At 34.2% G+C, this 18,761-nt stretch overlaps 1 protein-coding gene across 1 annotated transcript; it reads right to left on the bottom strand.

Annotated features, from left to right (window-relative positions):
- Positions 1–1,149: 1,149 nt before the first annotated feature.
- LOC135840546 (circadian clock-controlled protein daywake-like) lies at positions 1,150–18,517 on the bottom strand. Its single transcript, XM_065357188.1, has 6 exons — positions 17,981–18,517; positions 3,398–3,490; positions 3,144–3,291; positions 2,872–3,005; positions 2,484–2,633; positions 1,150–2,390 (listed from the first exon to the last, which is right to left on the bottom strand). The coding sequence occupies exons 1-6, from the start codon at positions 18,072–18,074 to the stop codon at positions 2,233–2,235; spliced, it is 777 nt and encodes a 258-aa protein (XP_065213260.1). The 5' UTR covers positions 18,075–18,517; the 3' UTR covers positions 1,150–2,232.
- Positions 18,518–18,761: the final 244 nt, after the last annotated feature.

Raw genomic sequence — 18,761 nt, 5'->3', positions numbered from 1 at the left:
ATGATTAATTATTACTTTTCACATTGAAACAAGTGAATCTAGCACGTATTCCAACCTCTACCCCTCCAACTTTCTCGAGCCCCCCCCCCACATTAAAAACTCTCCTGCCACCTTGAATATCGTTCCAACAAGAAAAATCACGGGATAAAAGCTGTTTCTTGAACATTTTTTATACATTTTGGTTCTAACAAAAATTTTATTTGGCGCCACCCTTGGGCCCCAAATTCCCAAAAACCATTTCCAAAAAAATTCAAAATCGCGTTTTTAACGTTTTTACGAAAAATTTGTAATCGAGAAACGTGGACGTGCTCAGAACTAAGCATTAGGTACTTATTCATTTCTCTTTTTCCCATGCCTCGATTATGCATCCCTCTTCACGCATATCACATCAACATTTTCAACTGTTCATTTCAAAATTACTTCTAAGTCCTCATTATCTTCTGAAAATCAGCAAAATTATAAATGGGAAATATTTTTTTATGGCGAAGCACCTTCAGTACACGACTAAAATAATGAAGAATAAAAAAACAGAATTCGGAACTAAACATCATGGATCTGAATTAATGCATACGAGAAGTTTGAAATTAAATTACAATTAGGCTATAATACAAAACTGAGTAAAGGAAGTGTGAGGATTCAAATTCCTAAAACGGGAAATGTCTGTAATATGCCACTATTATTTGTATCTTGAACGTAATTTACAACGTACTTCCATTTTTTTGCGATCAATCAGTAAGGTAGGTACGTAATTAAAAATTCTCTTTACGAAAATTGGAAAAAAAACATCTTCATTCATTCATTCAAAATTTTAAACATAACCGAGTATGTAAAATCTAACAGGGGTAGTCTGTAATGAAAACGTTTGAAATTGAAAATTTTTACTCTTCATTGCATGATAACAAATTTTTCGTAAAAACGTTAAAAACGCGATTTTGAATTTTTTTGGAAATGGTTTTTGGGAATTTGGGGCCCAAGGGTGGCGCCAAATAAAATTTTTGTTAGAACCAAAATGTATAAAAAATGTTCAAGAAACAGCTTTTATCCCGTGATTTTTCTTGTTGGAACGATATTCGAGGTGGCAGGAGAGTTTTTAATGTGGGGGGGGGGGGGGGCTCGAGAAAGTGGGAGGGGTAGAGGTTGGAATACGTGCTAGATTCACTTGTTTCAATGTGAAAAGTAATAATCAATCATAAAATCGCATTCGAATCCTAAATCGACTGTATTTTCAATTAAAATAGCAAAAAAACGCCGATTCGCGACTTTTCAAACGAAACTGGGTGGGGTTAGCGGTGGTCAAATCAAAAAACCAATTACGTCATTCGATTCGTCATCTCAAATCGCAACTTTTGAGTGCTACCCGTTTTCGAAAAAAATGGTTATTGCTACTTTTAAATTCGAAAAACAGCGTTTTTTTTCCAAAATGACCCTACTTTGGGGGGCCACAGTTCCACCGCAGTGGCACGTGGGGGGCTGAAAATTTTTTGGGGGTCATTTCAACTCAAAATCTCCAACATACTTCAATTTCAGCGAAATCGAAGACTATAAATTTTTTCCGCTCCACCCTATTGTATGTCTATGTTTATAGGGTACAAATTATAAAATTTTTCCAGCGTGTGATTCAAATTTGATTCCTAAAAAATTGAGACATTGGTCAATTTTGTTCATGGTGGGTGAAGATTTTGATTGAAAACTGAATGTACTTTACAGCAGGAAGATATTAAAGCTAGAAATAAAGACAAAGAGAACAAAGGAACACAATTTTCAGAAAGAAAAAAAAATCAGAATTCAGAACTGTTTCGCGAGTAATCAAAAAACTGGTTTCGAAAAAGTATAGCCTATATTTTTATCACGTCAAAAATCAATCTATGAACACTTACGCAATTACGTCTATAGAAATATTTACAAAAATATAACAAAACGAACAATAATATAAAATGTTAAATGGAATTTTGTTAATAAAAACAAAATAAATTATTGTGTAATATTTGGTTAATGCTATGGCATGTACGGTACGAGTACGTATTTCACAATTTTTCTACACTCGTATAAAATAATAACCGAGCACGTACACCTACGCACCTCCGCACGCATCATTGTCATATCGCATTATTGCCGAATCTCCTATTTTCACGGCTCAAACCATCGTACGAGAAGATGTATTTCGATTTTCACGTGATTTTGATACTTAATTAAATATTTAGGTATCGTTTTTTTTCATTTTTTTTTAGACCATCATTCGTAATCTCTCAGCCAGACTTTTAATGGTATTTGAAGAAAAGCTGTGTTTAAGAAGTTCTTGAAATGTTTTCCTATTGCTTGAGAAGCTGCTGGTTTCATTTCTTCTATGATTTCATTGGCGTTTTCATTTAAAAATACGTTCATCGCTTCGCCTGAAAACGAAAGATATGCAAATTTAGTAACATGTGTGCATAGGAAGTGTGAGGAAAGAGGTTGTTGTTCGGTGATCTACGATGCGTACTGACCTATGACGTTATTTCTATTGATGACATCTTTGATACGAAATAATGGCTTGTGTAATTTGAAACCGATGCCCAAACGATCAGTCTTCATGAATTTCACACCGTCTTTTGTCACTTCTATACCGTATAGTTTGGCAACGGCGGTTACGTTTGCTGAAACAATAACCAAATTAATAGGTATCCTAACTTTAGCTGGAAGAATAATTTCAGAACTGGAACGAAAACAAAAAAATTAAAAAAGCGTCCAGAAAAATGTACCACTAGATCAAATTTTAAGTAAGTACTGAATTTCCATTTTTGTATTTTTGGGAAAATTTTTCAAGATTCAAATTTAGCTGACCATTTTTTAAAATACTTCCAAGGAATTGATATTGAATATGAAAAAACTTACTGAACGAAGCCCAAAATTCGCCTCGACTTCGTACCGGCAGCAATAGAACATTACCATTGACGTCGTAATTTCCGGTCGCTTCGATATATGGCAGATATATTCCAAAATCTACTCTGTATTTGTTAAGATCGCTCCTAAAAATCGACATAAAAATTAGGTTACAGTCGCGCAATCGAGTAATTATTACGCGACTTTAGGTGTTATAATACCTACTCGTACGAGTATATCGCAGGTAGATTAAATACATATAAAATCAGTGAAAAAGATCTTACTTTACGGAAAGTATCGTGTAATTTCCACCTCCGTGAATGGTCATGTTACTAAATATGCCCCTCATCCTCACCGGACCATGACCATTTTCCATTTGCATTTTTTGTATTATTAGCGGTTCGATAGATGGCACATTAATTTCAGGAATACCTACAAAGAAAATATTGTTTTCGTGTTAAGTAAACCTAGACCTACTATGTTTGATTTTGATTTAGTACTAATGTAACTAGGGTTTTTTTTTCAGGGAAAGATTTACCTTGTAGGATGTATGGTCGTAGGTGATTCAACGTCGCTTTTATGCATTCGTTGAGTTCTGGATCTGATTTGCGACAAGGATGAACGTATTCGGCTGTAAAATAAAAAAAAAAAATCATTGTTACTAGTCATACTACGTAGGTACACGCGAGTATGTTCATTAATGTATGAAAAGAGGCGTAGGTACGGAATTTTCATAGTCTATCATGAAATATGTAATAATGAGAAAAGTAGACACTTTATATTTTCCCAACTGGCTTCATGCACTGCCTTTTCAGCAACGGTTTCAAAGCCCTATACCGGCTACTTTATTCTAAAATTATTGAAATGTCGTTTCTGCCAAAAATATCAAAAACCCTGCCTTTTGTCAAAATTATCAAAAAAATAGTTTCCTTTCGTGCTGAAAATTGTCGTTTTTTCTCCAAAAAGCCCAAAAAGTCCTTACTTTGTTTTTTCAGTAACTGTCCCGAAATCTCACTTTTTTGCCAAGAAATACCAAAAATACTCAATTTTTACCAAGGGCACGCTTTTGCGACAAAAATTGCGAAAAAGTGGGTACCATTTTTTGGAAATAATTACCTTCAAGAAGCCAATCTCTTTGCTGAAATTGATAACGTCTGGCTCTTAATTAAAAATGAACTAAGATTCTGGCATTTCCACAAAATTGCAAAAAATTCCAAATTGCAAAAATTTTGCTTTTTGACAGAAATTCTCGCTTTAATCAGAATTACCAGAGTCTCACTTCCTTTCCGAAAAATTACACAAAAGTCTCGTTTTTTTGGTTTTTTTTGCCAGATATTGCCAAAAAGCAATTTTTTTTGCCAATTGTTCCCAAAAAGTTTTACTTTTTGCTAAAATTTTCAGATTTGCTCATTAACAAAACTCCTCAGTTTTTAAAAATTAGACTAAAAATTTGTCGTTTTCTGCAGAAAGTTCCAAAAAGACCACTTTAAAAAATATGTCCATAAGTAACGTCAACAAAATATCTTTATTTTTCGACAAAAATTTCGAATTTTTTTTTTCTCGCCAGTAGATGCCAAAAAAGCGCTGGTTTTTGTTAAAATTGTCAAAGCCAAGCTTCTCGCCAGAAAATTACAAAAATTCTTGCTTTTTAGCAAATTTAAAAGTCTTGTCTTTTTACTTATTAAAAAAAAAAACTGCCGAAAATTATGAAAAAATCTCGTTATTTTTCTTGGTCAAATAGCTTATAGCAAAAAATCTTCCTTATATTCGACAAAAATTATTGTAAAATTTTGGTTCGCAGATGGTTGCCAAAAAAAGCTCTACTTTTGACTAAAATTTGTCGTTTTTTGCAAAAAGTTCCAAAAAGATCACTTTTCAAAAAAGTGTCCATAATTAAGTAAAGCCAAAAATTCCTTCTTTTTTACACGAAAATTTTTTTTTTCGGTGTACTTGTAGCTTCCAAAAAAACGCTACTTTTTGCTAAATCGTCAAAGCCTTCGCCAAAAAATAACAAAAACTATTGCTTTAAATTGTGACAAATTTTAAAATCTTGCCTTTTTACTGAAAAATTCCGAAAATTATCAAAAATTCTCGTTTTTTTTTGTCAAAAAGTTGCAAAAAATCTTCTTTCTTCGACAAAAATTACCAATAGTAGCCAAAAAAAGCTTCAATTTTTGCTTTCTGACCAAAATTCTCGCTTTGTAGAAAATTTCTACAGAATCTCGTACCTTTTTCATTTTTTTAAGGGGGGGGGGGTTTAATTATCTAGATTATTACACCCTTCGTGAGGAGGTTTAGGGTGTTAAATAAATCATGGGCAATAATTCTCGAGTAGACGAACAAAAAACGTTATTATGATAAGTTGCCTATCTTGTAAAATGAAGGCGCTACGTGCTCCGCAAAACTAGAAATTTACGAATTTTGGAAAATTCATCAAAAATAAGAAAACGTTTGATTCATTTAAGGTGCCCCTAACCCATAATACTCGAATGGACGAACAAAAACAGTTATTATGACCAATTGCCTATCTTCAAATTTGAAGGGGCAAACCTGATTCAAAATTTCCAAATTTTGAGGGCCCCAAATTTGAATTTTGAAATTGTGCTGGCCCCTTCAATTTTGAAGATAGGCAATTGGTCATAATAACTTTTTTTGTTCATCCACTCAAGTGCTATGGGTTAGGGGCATCATTTTAATAATACAAACATTTTTTTATTGTCTGCAAATTGATGAAATTACCCCATTTTTGGACTAAAATTTACCAATTTTGAAAAATTCATCAAAAATAAGAAGATGTTTGAATCATTCCAATGATGTCTCTAACCCATAGTACTCGAGTGGACGAACAAAAAGTGTTATTATGACCAATTATCTATCTTCAAAATTGAAGGGGCAAACACAATTTAGAAATTCAAATTTGGGGCACTCAAAATTTGGAAATTTGGAATCAAGTTTGCCCCTTCAATTTTGAAGATAGGCAATTGGTCATAACAAATGTTTTTGTTCGTTCACTGGAGTACTATGGGTTAGGGGCATCACTTAAATGATTCAAACATTTTTCTATTTCTGATGATTTTTTCAAAATTCGTAAATTTTCAGTTTTGTGGAGCATGTAGCGCCTTCATTTTACAAGATAGGCAACTTATCATAATAACGTTTTTTGTTCGTCTACTCGAGGTTGCATCTATTGTGAAAATATTGCCCACGATTCATTTAACACCCTGTATTGAGGTGGTTAAGTAGATCAAATACCTTATAAGTTTCGCACTTTTGCTAAAAATTGATAAAAAGTATTTTTTGTCAGTAATTTGCTAAAAAAAAAAGCCTGCTTTATCTGCTAAAACTGTTGAAAAATCTTGCTTCTTCGTCAAAAAGCATCAATAAATTCTTGTTTTTGAAAATTGAGAAAAATGTTTGCTTTTTACAAAGTACTAAAAGTTGCTATTTTTTGCATGAAATTACAGTCTCATTTTTTTCCAAAAATTATCTAAAAGTTGGGCTTTGTTGCTTGAAATTCCCAATAAAAGGCTTTCTTTATCATTCAAACGTTGTAAAATTTATGTAGGTAGTTCATTTTTTAAAAAAAAAATCAAATTCAAAACATTTCATTTTATAATGTTCTAGTTTTTTTTTTTTTTTTTTTTTTTCAATATTAAAAATTGTTTTGCTCTCGCTTTTTCACTTTTTTGGCTACTTTTTTACACGTTCTTGATTGGTAAAATTTTTTTTTATTTTTTTTTTTGAAACATTAAAATCTCCTGAAATGTAATACATAGCCTTAACGTCGAAGATGTAATTTTAAAACAGGTGGTAAAAATAGTACTGAACTCTGAACTGGACAAGGCTTAATTTATATCACACGTGTACTTCTTCGCACCTACACTCAACTCTTCCATCAGAATCTGAAACTTCACCGTGTGATCTTGAAAATAGATAATTAATCAAAAACATTCCAAAGTAAAAAAAAAAAAAAAAAAAAAATGAAGATGTTAAAACTTTTTATTTCGTGTGCAAGTAGTAATATCACATAGTCGACATTGATTGCATAATGACTGGGCACATTTGACAATACCTATTTATCTATTGACAAAAATATCGACAACCTACTTTCTATTTTACCGACATTCGACAAATTTAATTAAACGCAGACGAATTCGCATATAGTAGGTAGCTAGTGAACGATTTCGTGCAGTTGGTTTTTACTGGTAAAAAAAAATTATTACATCGATTCGATTAAATAACAGGAAACATGAGGTAGGTACTTTCTTTGCATAAGCAGAACGATAGAAAAAGCTAATGTACTTAGGTACCTAGTGCGAGTGGTATTGGTATCTACATTATTATGTAGGTATTTGTAAAATGCTTCGAATCGCAAAGGATTCCCGACGAGTATTGAGGTTAAATTCGCAAAAGGAAATTTCACCGAAGTCTGCGCTAGAGATTATATTACATAATGAGCATATACGATGCGATATTCTCCGCATCTCACGAGTTAAATAAATCGCGATTAGTGACGATTTATGTATTTTAGGACTCGGATGAGTACTCGTAAGTATGATTATTGTGGCAGGGAGCTGATATGGGGGTCATTTCGATGATTTTTATTCATTTGCGTCTACGTCCAAGTATACCTATAGGATCCTTTAAGATGTGTACTCATGTGTCTCTTTGCTATCAGCAAATGTTTACCTATTCGAGTACTTATAGTTACATATGTAGGTACACATGTATCTACTTATTATAAACAAATACCTAAACGTGATTTTTCGTTTAATGTAAATACATATTTTTTTTCACTCTTTTCTTTCTCTTCTTTCTTCAAAGATCTCGTGAACTGTGTAATTAATATTATGTAACCTGTTCCATTAACATTGTCCAACGAAAGGAATTCTATTACGACATAACTGCATTTATCAGGTGTTAATATGTATCATTAATGCGAATGACGACAAATAATTACTCGTGTTTAGCTGTTTTACACGAAATATGAAGTATATAAGCTCACACGCGTGTATCAACATCATCAGCCTTCTGCAACAGACAAATGTCGCATATGATCGAATACGTATAACACGAATATAATCTCACTTTTCAGATACCTACCTACCGTAGGTACGCACAGAGGCAGTTAGGTACCTACACGTTTTACACACGCAGTTGTAATAAATACTCGTATGTCGTCAAAAGATCGCCGATCAGTCAAGATGGTGTAAACTGTACATGCTCATTGCTCGACGTACACGCGGTGGCGATGCGAAGGCGAATTTGACCCGATTTTTTTTGCTCTTTTCTTAATTGACCACAGGGGACCCCCATGGGGTGATTGGTCGAGAATAATATATTGATTGAGTTTATTTTCGTTGAAATCCTGCACAACTGTAAGTTTTGAGGTAATCGTACCTACGTGAAAATCATCTTCTCTACACATGTTCTATAGGAAAAGATGATAAGATTATGATCAGGTGTAGTCATGTTGATTAAATCTGATCAGATCAAATTAGATCCAGGGAATGATCAGATTTGGTCAAATCAAATCACATTTATGATCAAAGTTGTCCTAAACCAGACTGATCAGATCTTGTAACTAACCTTTAACTAGATTACCAGCATCTGATAATGATGGAGAATTTTGGCCACATTCAGTAGATACTTCAAATAAGAAGAAGTCTCTTTTCTTTTACTGACCATTTTTTTTTGAAATTGGCAATAGGTATCTTAATGGCCAAAAAATTTCAAAAATGCTCCCTTTTTGAGGCTCATATGTCCACTTCAGGGGAATCTTCATAGCCCAAATTTTTTCTGAGTGACCTTTTTCTGCTCAATGTTAAGGTATTTATTGAATTTAGTTAGAATCCTCCAAACATTTTTTTCCTGGACCCATCCTGAGACACATGACTATGGAGGCTCTAGGAAGATTTCCAATTTTGCCAGAACAGAAGGCTAGAAAAGCAGCTAAAAGTCGAGCGACATAGTATTTTTTTCAAATATCAACATATCACAATTACAGCTCTTTGACTGTTACGAGTATTTGTGGAAGTTCTGAGAGAGTTTCATTGCTCTCCCAAATCTTTTTCAACCCTTCGAAGATAATTTATCGTCAAAACTCCTCGAGCTGCTGTCAGCAGTATTTTGGTGAATAGCCCTCTCCATTTTCAGATGGTTGAGAAAAGATATCCGACTCAAAGGGCAAACTTGCGTATCACCAACCAGATCGTCAGTGACCTTGACAATAGTGCCCTACATGATTTTACATGGGTGTAAATTTAAAAAATTGGAACATTACCCAATCCCAAAAAAGGTCAACAAGAGTGCAAATTCAAAATAACTAAGCAAAAATTGACATTTTTTTTCGAAATTTATCATGTGCTTCTGATAAAAAATGTCACAGAAGGAATCGTCATGCAGATAGGAATGTCAATGATCGTCATTGCTGTTGAAATTTTATCTGCAATCATCCGAAATACTTCAAAATCCTGTCGATACTTTTGTAGGTATGTGTTATAGGAACCTAATCATCGCCTACTTTAACGTTAACATGATGACCAACATTTTGATATCGATTATAAGATCTACTGGTACAAAAATATCTACAATTGCGGGATTTTTTTAGATCCTTTAATCATGTGCCTAAGTCTGTTATCAACAGTTGTTTTTTTTGCACATTTCGAGTACCTACCTACCTCGAGTTGGAAAATTTTTTGATTTTTTGATTCTGCAAAAATAGGCAACTTTAAATGAAGCGTTGAAAAAAAATGATTAGCGAAGTAAGTAGCTTTCAATGTGAACTTTCAGAATATACTTTCTGATACCTACTTGTCTTTACTTTGATTGATTAATAATTTTCATTTTTTTTTTCATAAACGGGGCTGATTTTTTGTATGGGTATAAAATATGGACCTCTAAATTTTTTTATTTAATTTTGTTTCAATGCATTCTTGAGCTAGTGACCAAAAAATACAACGTTCCCGCAACAATCAGTTCATCCCTGGAAAAACCTCTCCCACTTAAACAGACATCAAGACTTCAAATAGATGAAAACCCTCCCTTGATTCCAGACAACCCCTCTGAAATAGAAAAATTTATCGCTGTAATTAAAAAACCTAACCTAGAAAACTCAATATAAACCTTCTCACAAAGAGTGTAATAATCTAGTAATTATAAACACCCCCCCCCCCGGTAAAAAAAACTTTGAAAATTGCAACAAATTTAGCTGATCAGCCATAAATAAACATGCAAAAAATACATAGCCAATCATTTTTATTTTCTAAAAAATTTTGGGAACAAAAAAAATTGGAAAAATTTGTTGGAATTCGACTCATGCAAATCACACAATATAACTCAAGCTATGTTGAATACCCAGGTCCATATTTTTACCCATATTTTTGCAACTTTTTAGCCAAATTTTTGTAAAAAAATGGGCTATTTGCGGTAGGACAGCAGTTTTTAATTTACATACCTAATATAAGTTTCAGCACGCTGGTGATTTTTACATTTTATGACCTGGAACCGGTTCTAATCCATCAAATAAAGTCAAACTTGGGAAATGGGGTTCTTTCGAGAGCTAAAATTGACCCCTGCAGTTTGGAGGGTCAAAGTTGAAAATTACAGAAAGGTCATTTTTTCGGAGAAGCATAACTCGGCCCCAAATTGATGAAAATGGTCCAAATTCATACTATTGGTGAGTAACGCTATTGTGAACAACATATCCAAATTTCAGCTTCCTAGGTCATTCCCACCCCATTTAAGGTGGGAAAAACCTGATTTTTTTCGTGGGGGACGAATTTGTCCTCCTCGGAACTCTCCCCACGAACATGCTAAAAAAGAACATTTTGCTTGTGAAGAAAAAACCAAACAGTAGGATAGCATTGCAGCGGAGTTGTAATTTCATATGTTTGAAAACACTCATCATGTCACCATTTTATTTGAATGTTTTCAACTGTTAAACATCACCATTGTGTTTAAAAAGCCAACAATGTTCCTTGTACAAAAATTTGGCTCTTACGTAGCGGCAGACTGCTATGACTTTTTTATAAATTTCTTATTACTCTGTGGATTTTCAACATAAAAAATTTTGTTCCCTTAATAAACTACTCAGTCTTTGCCTTTCGATTTCGAATGGTTTATTTGGAAAAAAAATTTTCGATAATTTTTTCTACCCTTTAAAGCCAAAAAACAAAAGGGGGTGCATATTTGTACCTTCTCCTTTATCAGTTGTGAGTAGAGTAGTTAGAGAGACCTGGTAAAAAACATGCATGTATACTCAAACTCATCACTCATCAGTAACCTAAAAATGATCCCCACTAACCAGATTTTTTTCTCTGAAAAAATGTTCTTAGGTCGGGGTTTTTAGGATAACTCCTTATTAAAATGAAAAACCATATTTTCAATCAAAATTGGCCACATAACTTCTCACTCGTCTTGCATCAACACATTTATGTCAATTAATTTAGTGTCAACAAGTGACGACAGTGACGTACTACCAATTTTGTCTTTTTCATCTACTTTGGCATCAGATTTGCTACGTGGGCATCTATCTGCCTGGAAATCACGCTAAATAGGAGTCAACTCATTCAGTAGATGAGAATAAGCCCAATTTTATTTTTAGCTGCCAAAATTAATTTCTGCGCCTTCTGGATTGGGGATAAATTGGTAAAAAATATTTGAATGAAATTGAAGGTGCCAACTTCATTTTTGCTGTTACGTTACTTGTTGCCATTCGCCCATCCTCTCAAATCTTTTCCTGAACGGTTTTCCCAATTTTTCTAAAAGTTATGTCTCGATATTCAACTGCAAAATCTTATTGGTACCTAATTATGATATGTTTCAAACCCACATTATTGAGGTCACCTTATTAACAAAGCGAAGATTACCATTAGTACATGGGTACTTTTTGCGTGATTGCTAATGCTAAAGCAATTTAACAATTAGGTATCCAAATAGGCAAATAATAATGAAGGTCATGTTAAGTAGGTAGGTAGGTACCTATACCGTTTTAAAAAACATCACATTGAATTAGTGAAAAATATTCATGCATAGATTAATTATTTTTTCTCATTATTTTTCAATTCAACCCTAACCAAAAGAAGCCTTTGAGTGACTTTAAAATCGTGTACTTTCTTCGACAGTCAAAATTTAACTTGTCAATTAAAAAAAATGGATCAAGATCCTTTCAGCAAGCGAATGAATCGGCTATATTTCTCTTGAGCTCTCCCTCCTTTTTCTCGTTCCCCAAAAAATCTTGTAAAATGAAAGTGTTTGAGTCAAAAATCTCATGCTTTTCAACATTTTTTTATTAGAAAAAACTGGGCTATGAAAATTAACTTAAGCTGCATAATATTTTCTCTTACATACTTTTTCAAAAATTTCAGAAATTTTGATTTTTAATTGTCCAATGTCCAATAATTAGCAGAGGTTAATAGATTTTTCATCTCTCTTATCAACATTCCTAAGAAAATAACGAAATAGGTATTTGAAATTCTTAAGCTCAGAATTTGATATCTGTGGTATAAAATTAAAATTTTTCAAGTTGCAACTACTCGTGAGTGCAGTACTTGGCTTTTGATTTTTCCTGCAGTTGAACACCAAAGTGGACACTTTACCTTACATAACTACAAAAATAATAATTTTACAGTAGGTAAATACGCCTCTTGCGACCTTATTTGATAACCATCAATCTAACTATAAGTAGTTAAGTATACCTTATTGCCTTCGTACCTATTCGTAGATTACATAAAAAAGAGATGATAGATATAGAAAGGGAAAGGAAAGGAAAGGGAAAGAAAGAAAGGAAAGATAGAGCTATCTTGGTATTTGACTAGTGAGAATTTCCGAACCAGTTCCGATGACTAATACGTTGCATAAGGGCAATCTCGTATATTTTTGAACTTTTGAAATGAAATATAGGTTAATTGTGAACGCGTTAGCGCCAAACACAGTCAGCTGAGGCAGCGCAGATCCGTGCTACGATCCGTGTTCGCGAACGTTTCGAGGAATATGTGCCGCTGTTGCTATTTTATGCAACATTAATCGTTATCACAAAGATCTAATTTCAAACATCTTCCGTAAAAGAGCAAGCTGTTGTGGCCAAACATACTCGTACTGTACCGTAAGTACTACGTACAAACGGGTCGACTATAAGTTGGCTGAGCCACAGCGTCATGCTTTGGTGCCCTGGACCTGGACAAACGGACGCAGGCAGAGTACGTGCATTTGCGGCAACTGATGCTTTTTCAAACCAACAACTAGCTGCTTACGCATTTGCCGCGTACCTACTTTAATTACCTATGCGTTATTCAGTGAAAGTTCTAAGTCATCCAAGCTAGACTGCGTATTGTATGTACTCGTATTATGCGATATTGGTATTGCTAAGACTGGTGTCCATATCGAACAAACGCGACCATTGCACCAGAAATTGCACATTACCGCTTGAAACTCTCCACTCTTTCATCCAGTGCCCTCCATTCCGATGTTATAGTCACCTACCAACGTCATTCTACTTTTTTTTTGTTACATTGAGCATGCATTTTCTGCATGTTATAGCTCATGGACATGCTGTGAAGCCTTGCTCAATTCTATATTATTTAGTAATAATTTCGAGGAAATTTTTGAAAATAAACTCAATCACAAAAAAATCAAAATCCGAAAAAATTCAATTCTCAATTCCAAACATCAAAAAAATATTAAATTTACCTATTCAGTTGTCTTATTTGGACCTCTTTCTGACGTATAGGTATTTCATGAAAAAGTCGATAAAAATTACATTCGTAGTAGCAAAAAAATTAAAATTCGTTCATTTTTTCAATTCACTCAGTAGGTAGATAGTAGATACCTTTTTTTGTGATGAGTTTTTTTCATCGAGTGAAAGAGGTTTTCCAACTTTTTCAACGGATACGTAAAAATAGGGGTCAAATGGATCAACTTCACCAATCAAAACTTTTTTTCATCTTTTAAATAAAAAAATCCAATTTTTTCTCAAACTTTAAATTTTTTTAAATCAACTTTACGAAATAACGCCATCCCAATTCTTTAATATGTTGTTTAGCATGAAAAGTTGTCTATAAAAATATTTTTTTTCAGAATTTTTGAGAGTCGGAACGGTATGAAAACTACGTTTTGAAATTTTTCGAGCTAATTTTTAGTACGAAAAAAGTGGCAACACTGATTTTCATGATATCACCAAAAAGCCTTTCAAAACCCCTAATTATTGGAAAAAGTTCCATTCTGATTTGTATCCCGGTTATCAAAGTAATCCTTTGCTGAAATGGATGATATTTCAAGTTCACTGAAAACTTTGACACCCCCTAGCAGCCTTTGAAATAGGGCTAGAGGGCTGCGATTTACGTCATTGGTCATTCCTTCGATAGGTCTTTCGACAGGAAAAATTTCAAAAAAATCGCCGACCCCCCCCCCTACCACTTCTTGGTTGAAAAATCAATTTGGGCGACTGAAATTTTGGTTATGGGAGTTTCAGCACTTGTTCTTTCTAAAAAACATGGTCTCGTACAAATCGGTGGTAGGCACCTCCCTTTTTATCGAATAAGAAAAAATTTCAAAAAAAATGGCTAAAAATAGTCAATTTTTGAATTTTTAAAAATTTGTCAAAAATCAATTTGGGCGACTGAAATTTTGATTATGGGAGTTTCAGACCTTGCTCTTTCTAAAAATCACGTTCTCGTTCAAATCTGTGGTAGATACCTTCTTTTTTATTGAATAAGAAAATATTTTTTATAAATGGCCAAAAAATCGAAATTCAATTTGGGTAGGTAATTAAAATTTTGGTGATGGGAGTTTCAGCCCTTGCTTTTTCTTAAAATCACCGTCGCGTTCGAATCGGTGTTGGGCACTTTAAGAGGCTCTCTTTTTTGCCTACATTTTGATCTCCCAAACTGATTGGAGGCAGTTTTGAGCCTGCATTTTTCAATATCAATACTAGAAAAATCGTCGTAAAAAAGTCCAAAACAAAATTCAATACTCAAAAAAATCAATCATCGTTTCCCTTTTGATTGATTTGTTGGAGAAAATTCTAGATTCGAATCGACATAAAACAAGTTTCAAAAATTTGTGCCTCACAAAAAAAGAACTTTCGAGTTCATAATAGGTGTAGGATTTCAAAACTGGAAAATTCAAAAATTCGTTGAGGGCTCCAAATTAACTTGAAAAAAAAAATCATCAACTAGTTTTGATTTAAATTCAATGTCTGAAGTTTGGGCATGGTGGTGTATTTCTAGATGCTTTTTCCATTATTTTTTTGAAATTTTGGCTATGGGGGGGGGAGTTTAGAGCACCCTCTTTTCAAAAATAGGTACTTTGCAAGATACATATATGGTACCTAACACTTAACATCTCAAATACATATTCCATGTTCGAAATTAGTCGAAGTTGGACTTCGAGTCGTTTCACATGTTTCGATTCACAGATTCAAGTTTATTGACTCTGCTGTGCGTGTCTAAAAAACAGGCAATAGAGCGTTCGTATTCTCAACTATGGAAAAATTTAAATAGGTAGCTGGTGAGTTAGTACATACATACGTTATGCGATGTCGACGCTGAGATATTTATGAATATTTCTTCATCAGCATTAATCGATTTGAGAAATAATCTCATAATACCCACTCGAGAACCATTCAAGAGTGTTTGGCTTTTACATGGTGTGAGGAGGAGGGAGGGGGGACAAAACTCGACAATGAGTCCAAAGCACTATTTTTAATGTTTGGCTTGGACTAATGTTTGCAGAATATATGCCTATTTTATAAGGTCAATGGCGAACAATAATGAGTTACCTATTTATGTATTTGAAAAGATTGTGTAACATTTACATTGCGCACAGACGAGATGAAGATATAAAGAAAGTAAAAATTAAAAATAAATACGCAAACGCAAATTTATCTACCCTGCTTGATTTCGATTTCGACCTGGTAATGGCCAAATTGCAAATAAAAGAGACAAACGTCTTCTACAGCAAACAGCTCGATTAGCAATCGTTGATATTGTAGGTTAGTGTGTAATCGTGTTAATACACAGTTAGGAGTTGATATACAATAGTCTGCAATTACGCAAGGAAAACAGTATCATAGAACGCACAGAACGCATAACCTCAGCGTCACGCTGATTAGCCTTATGTAATGGCTTCTAAAATGAAAAAAAAAAAAATGAGCGATAGAAAAATGAATTTTTCAATACACACATTGTCTGAGGTATCTTTACCTATACGTAAGGTAGGTAGGTAGGTGTTGGTAGAATGGTCTGGTATATCACAAAACCACACGCTGACTTCAATCAAAGTATATGTGTGATGTGTCAACGTCTCTCTCGATCTCGCCGCGTCCTACAAAGTTCGACGGCCGAGTAAAATTATTATTGAATCGAGCCTGGCAAGGTTGCCGAATACAGACAGAGACACATGTACCGATTGCCAGAGTGTGTGGAAAATTATCGATCATTGTGTCGGTCGACCTATAGATTTAGCTGCTCAATCAACACACAGTTGATTAGGTGTCTATTGTCAGTGCCTTCGAATTTTTCAATCGTTTCGACAGATTTGCTCTTTATTGTTACTTGCACCATGAACTTTGTGCAATTTTTGTACCAACTTGAGCTTATTCGATCGAATTATCAAATTCACAGCCTTCGTCATACTATATAACAGCGATTTCTCCCCCCTCATCCCCCCTCCCAAAAAAAAATCCGACTAATGTCACCATTATTCAGAGTTTCCACGACTGGGTCTATCTCTAAACTATGAATGACTCGAAATAGTGAAATTTAGATTTGGGAGGTTGGTTTCAAAGGTAATATTGAAAAATGCACTCATCACAGGTAAAAAAAATCGAAAGATTCTTAATTTTTTTGAAATTGCAATAATGATGTAGATACGTATTTCAAGGTGGTATTAGTCTAGACATAAATTTTGGCCACTTGGGTGATCCGGAAGGATGTTCAGTGGTTCTCAAAATGGCAAATTCGAGCCATTTTGAAGCCTCCGGTATGATTTTAGATTTCTGCAGAAGACGTGGGAATTAATTTCGGCTGTTGAAAAATAATTTCCACGACTCTTGAGGAAATTTTGAAATTCATTTTAGCTGCTAAAAAATAATTTCCACGACTCCTGAGGAAATTTTGAAATTCTGGAGAAATCGAAATTCGCGCTGAATGCTCTAGAATTGCTCGAATTTGCAAAATTCCGATTCGCGGAGTTGATTTTTGACAAGAAACAGTCATTCGTGCGAATTAAAACAATTTTCCCCAAAAAACAGAAAAGTTGTAATTTTTTTGAATTTTTTCGTCAACTGGTCAAAAAAACGCACCTTGAGGAGTATGCCTGTGAATCGCTCAATTGTGGACAGATCTCTTTACCTGATCGAGGTTGTGGCTTTAGCCAACTCAATTTTAAGCTGCCCAAATTGATTTTCATGCCTTCTGGAGAAATCTCAAATTGCGCTGGAGGCTCCAGAATTGTCAGAAATGATGGCATTCGGTTTGAGAGAGTTGGTATAATATTAGCTTCAGGACTAAAATGTCCATAATTTTCAGTCAATAAGTATTGGCTACGTTTTTTCAAAAATAGCACAATTTTCCGAAAATAATCAATTGAAAATTTTCAAAAATCAATTCGAGTAGCTGTAATTTTAGTTTTGATGATTTCAGATCACGTTTTTTACAAAAATTTTGGCCCCTTCAAATTTGAGAGGTTCCCTTGTTGGTCACCTTTGGCCTTTGGTCACGCCCGAGGCTCGAATGACGAAATATCGATCAAAGATCACCCCGCATGTCCCATTACACTGCCATCTGCTCGGTACACGTGATCAATTTTGTATGGTCATTAGTCATGGCACGTTTTCAAATCATCATCAAATGTCTAGCTCAATGTTAACAACTAAAGCATCACGCGCAATCGATGCTTTCACAATAGCCTGGCACACGATAAAATAAAAATATCCTTTGGAAATTTCAAAATCAATGTTTTGGAATTTGGATTTGGGGAGCAGTGGCTGTTATGTCTCGAAATTGAATACCTATACCTCGTATTTCGTTGCAGACTTTTATTAATTATAGATAGGTCATAGACCTACTTAAACATACCTATCTTATCAAAGCAAACAGGTACGAAACAAAGTAATACTTACGAGTAGCATTTACAGATAACACTGCCTCCGTGTTTTGTAAATTTAAGCACAAGAATAACAACACGAAACTAATAAAATTCAATACAATTTTCATTATTATTGTGTACTTATTATTCACCTTAACGACGTAAAAAAAATGACTATATTTTAATCGAATTTGAAAAAAAAAAACCAAATTAACACTTCATTTAAAACGCGAAAAAACAGAGAAAAATGGGTTGAAAAGTAGAAAAACAGCACCACGTGTAGACCAATGCGATATTATTCTTTTTTTTTTAATCAAAGGAAAACTCGAATGTAGGTAAAATTAGTTTTCAAAATTTGAAAAACCGGTTGTAGCTCGATACGCGAATACAATAATTACGACGTTGGCTATTTTGTACATTTACTAAATGCATCTTGACACATGCTGGAAGAAGGCAGCGGCTGGTGGTGTGCAATTGAACGCCGCCGTTGTGGTGGTCCAGGGTCCACCACAGCAGAATCTCGAGAGGGCTGTTGTAACCGGCGCGGCGGCGGCGAAGAAAAAGAGGGAATCGCTCTAAAAAGAGGCACAGTGAAAGTGAGAGTTTCTCACTCCTCCCTCGGATTTTTTTACCTTCTCGGTCGTACACACACCGCGTCGTCGGCTTCTTCGATATAAGTATTACATAACCGGAACACACCGAGAGCGTATGTATATAAACAAAGCTCGCGTTTTTATATCGTGTTTATCAGGTACTAATTCCAACCGGGTGTTTGCAAAAGTTTAATGTTTCGAAATTAGATAGTATAGATTTTG

Source organism: Planococcus citri, chromosome 1, assembly GCF_950023065.1.
Source record: "Planococcus citri chromosome 1, ihPlaCitr1.1, whole genome shotgun sequence".
NCBI lineage: Eukaryota > Metazoa > Arthropoda > Insecta > Hemiptera > Pseudococcidae > Planococcus > Planococcus citri.
This window is presented reverse-complemented; position numbering and strand designations above follow the sequence as displayed.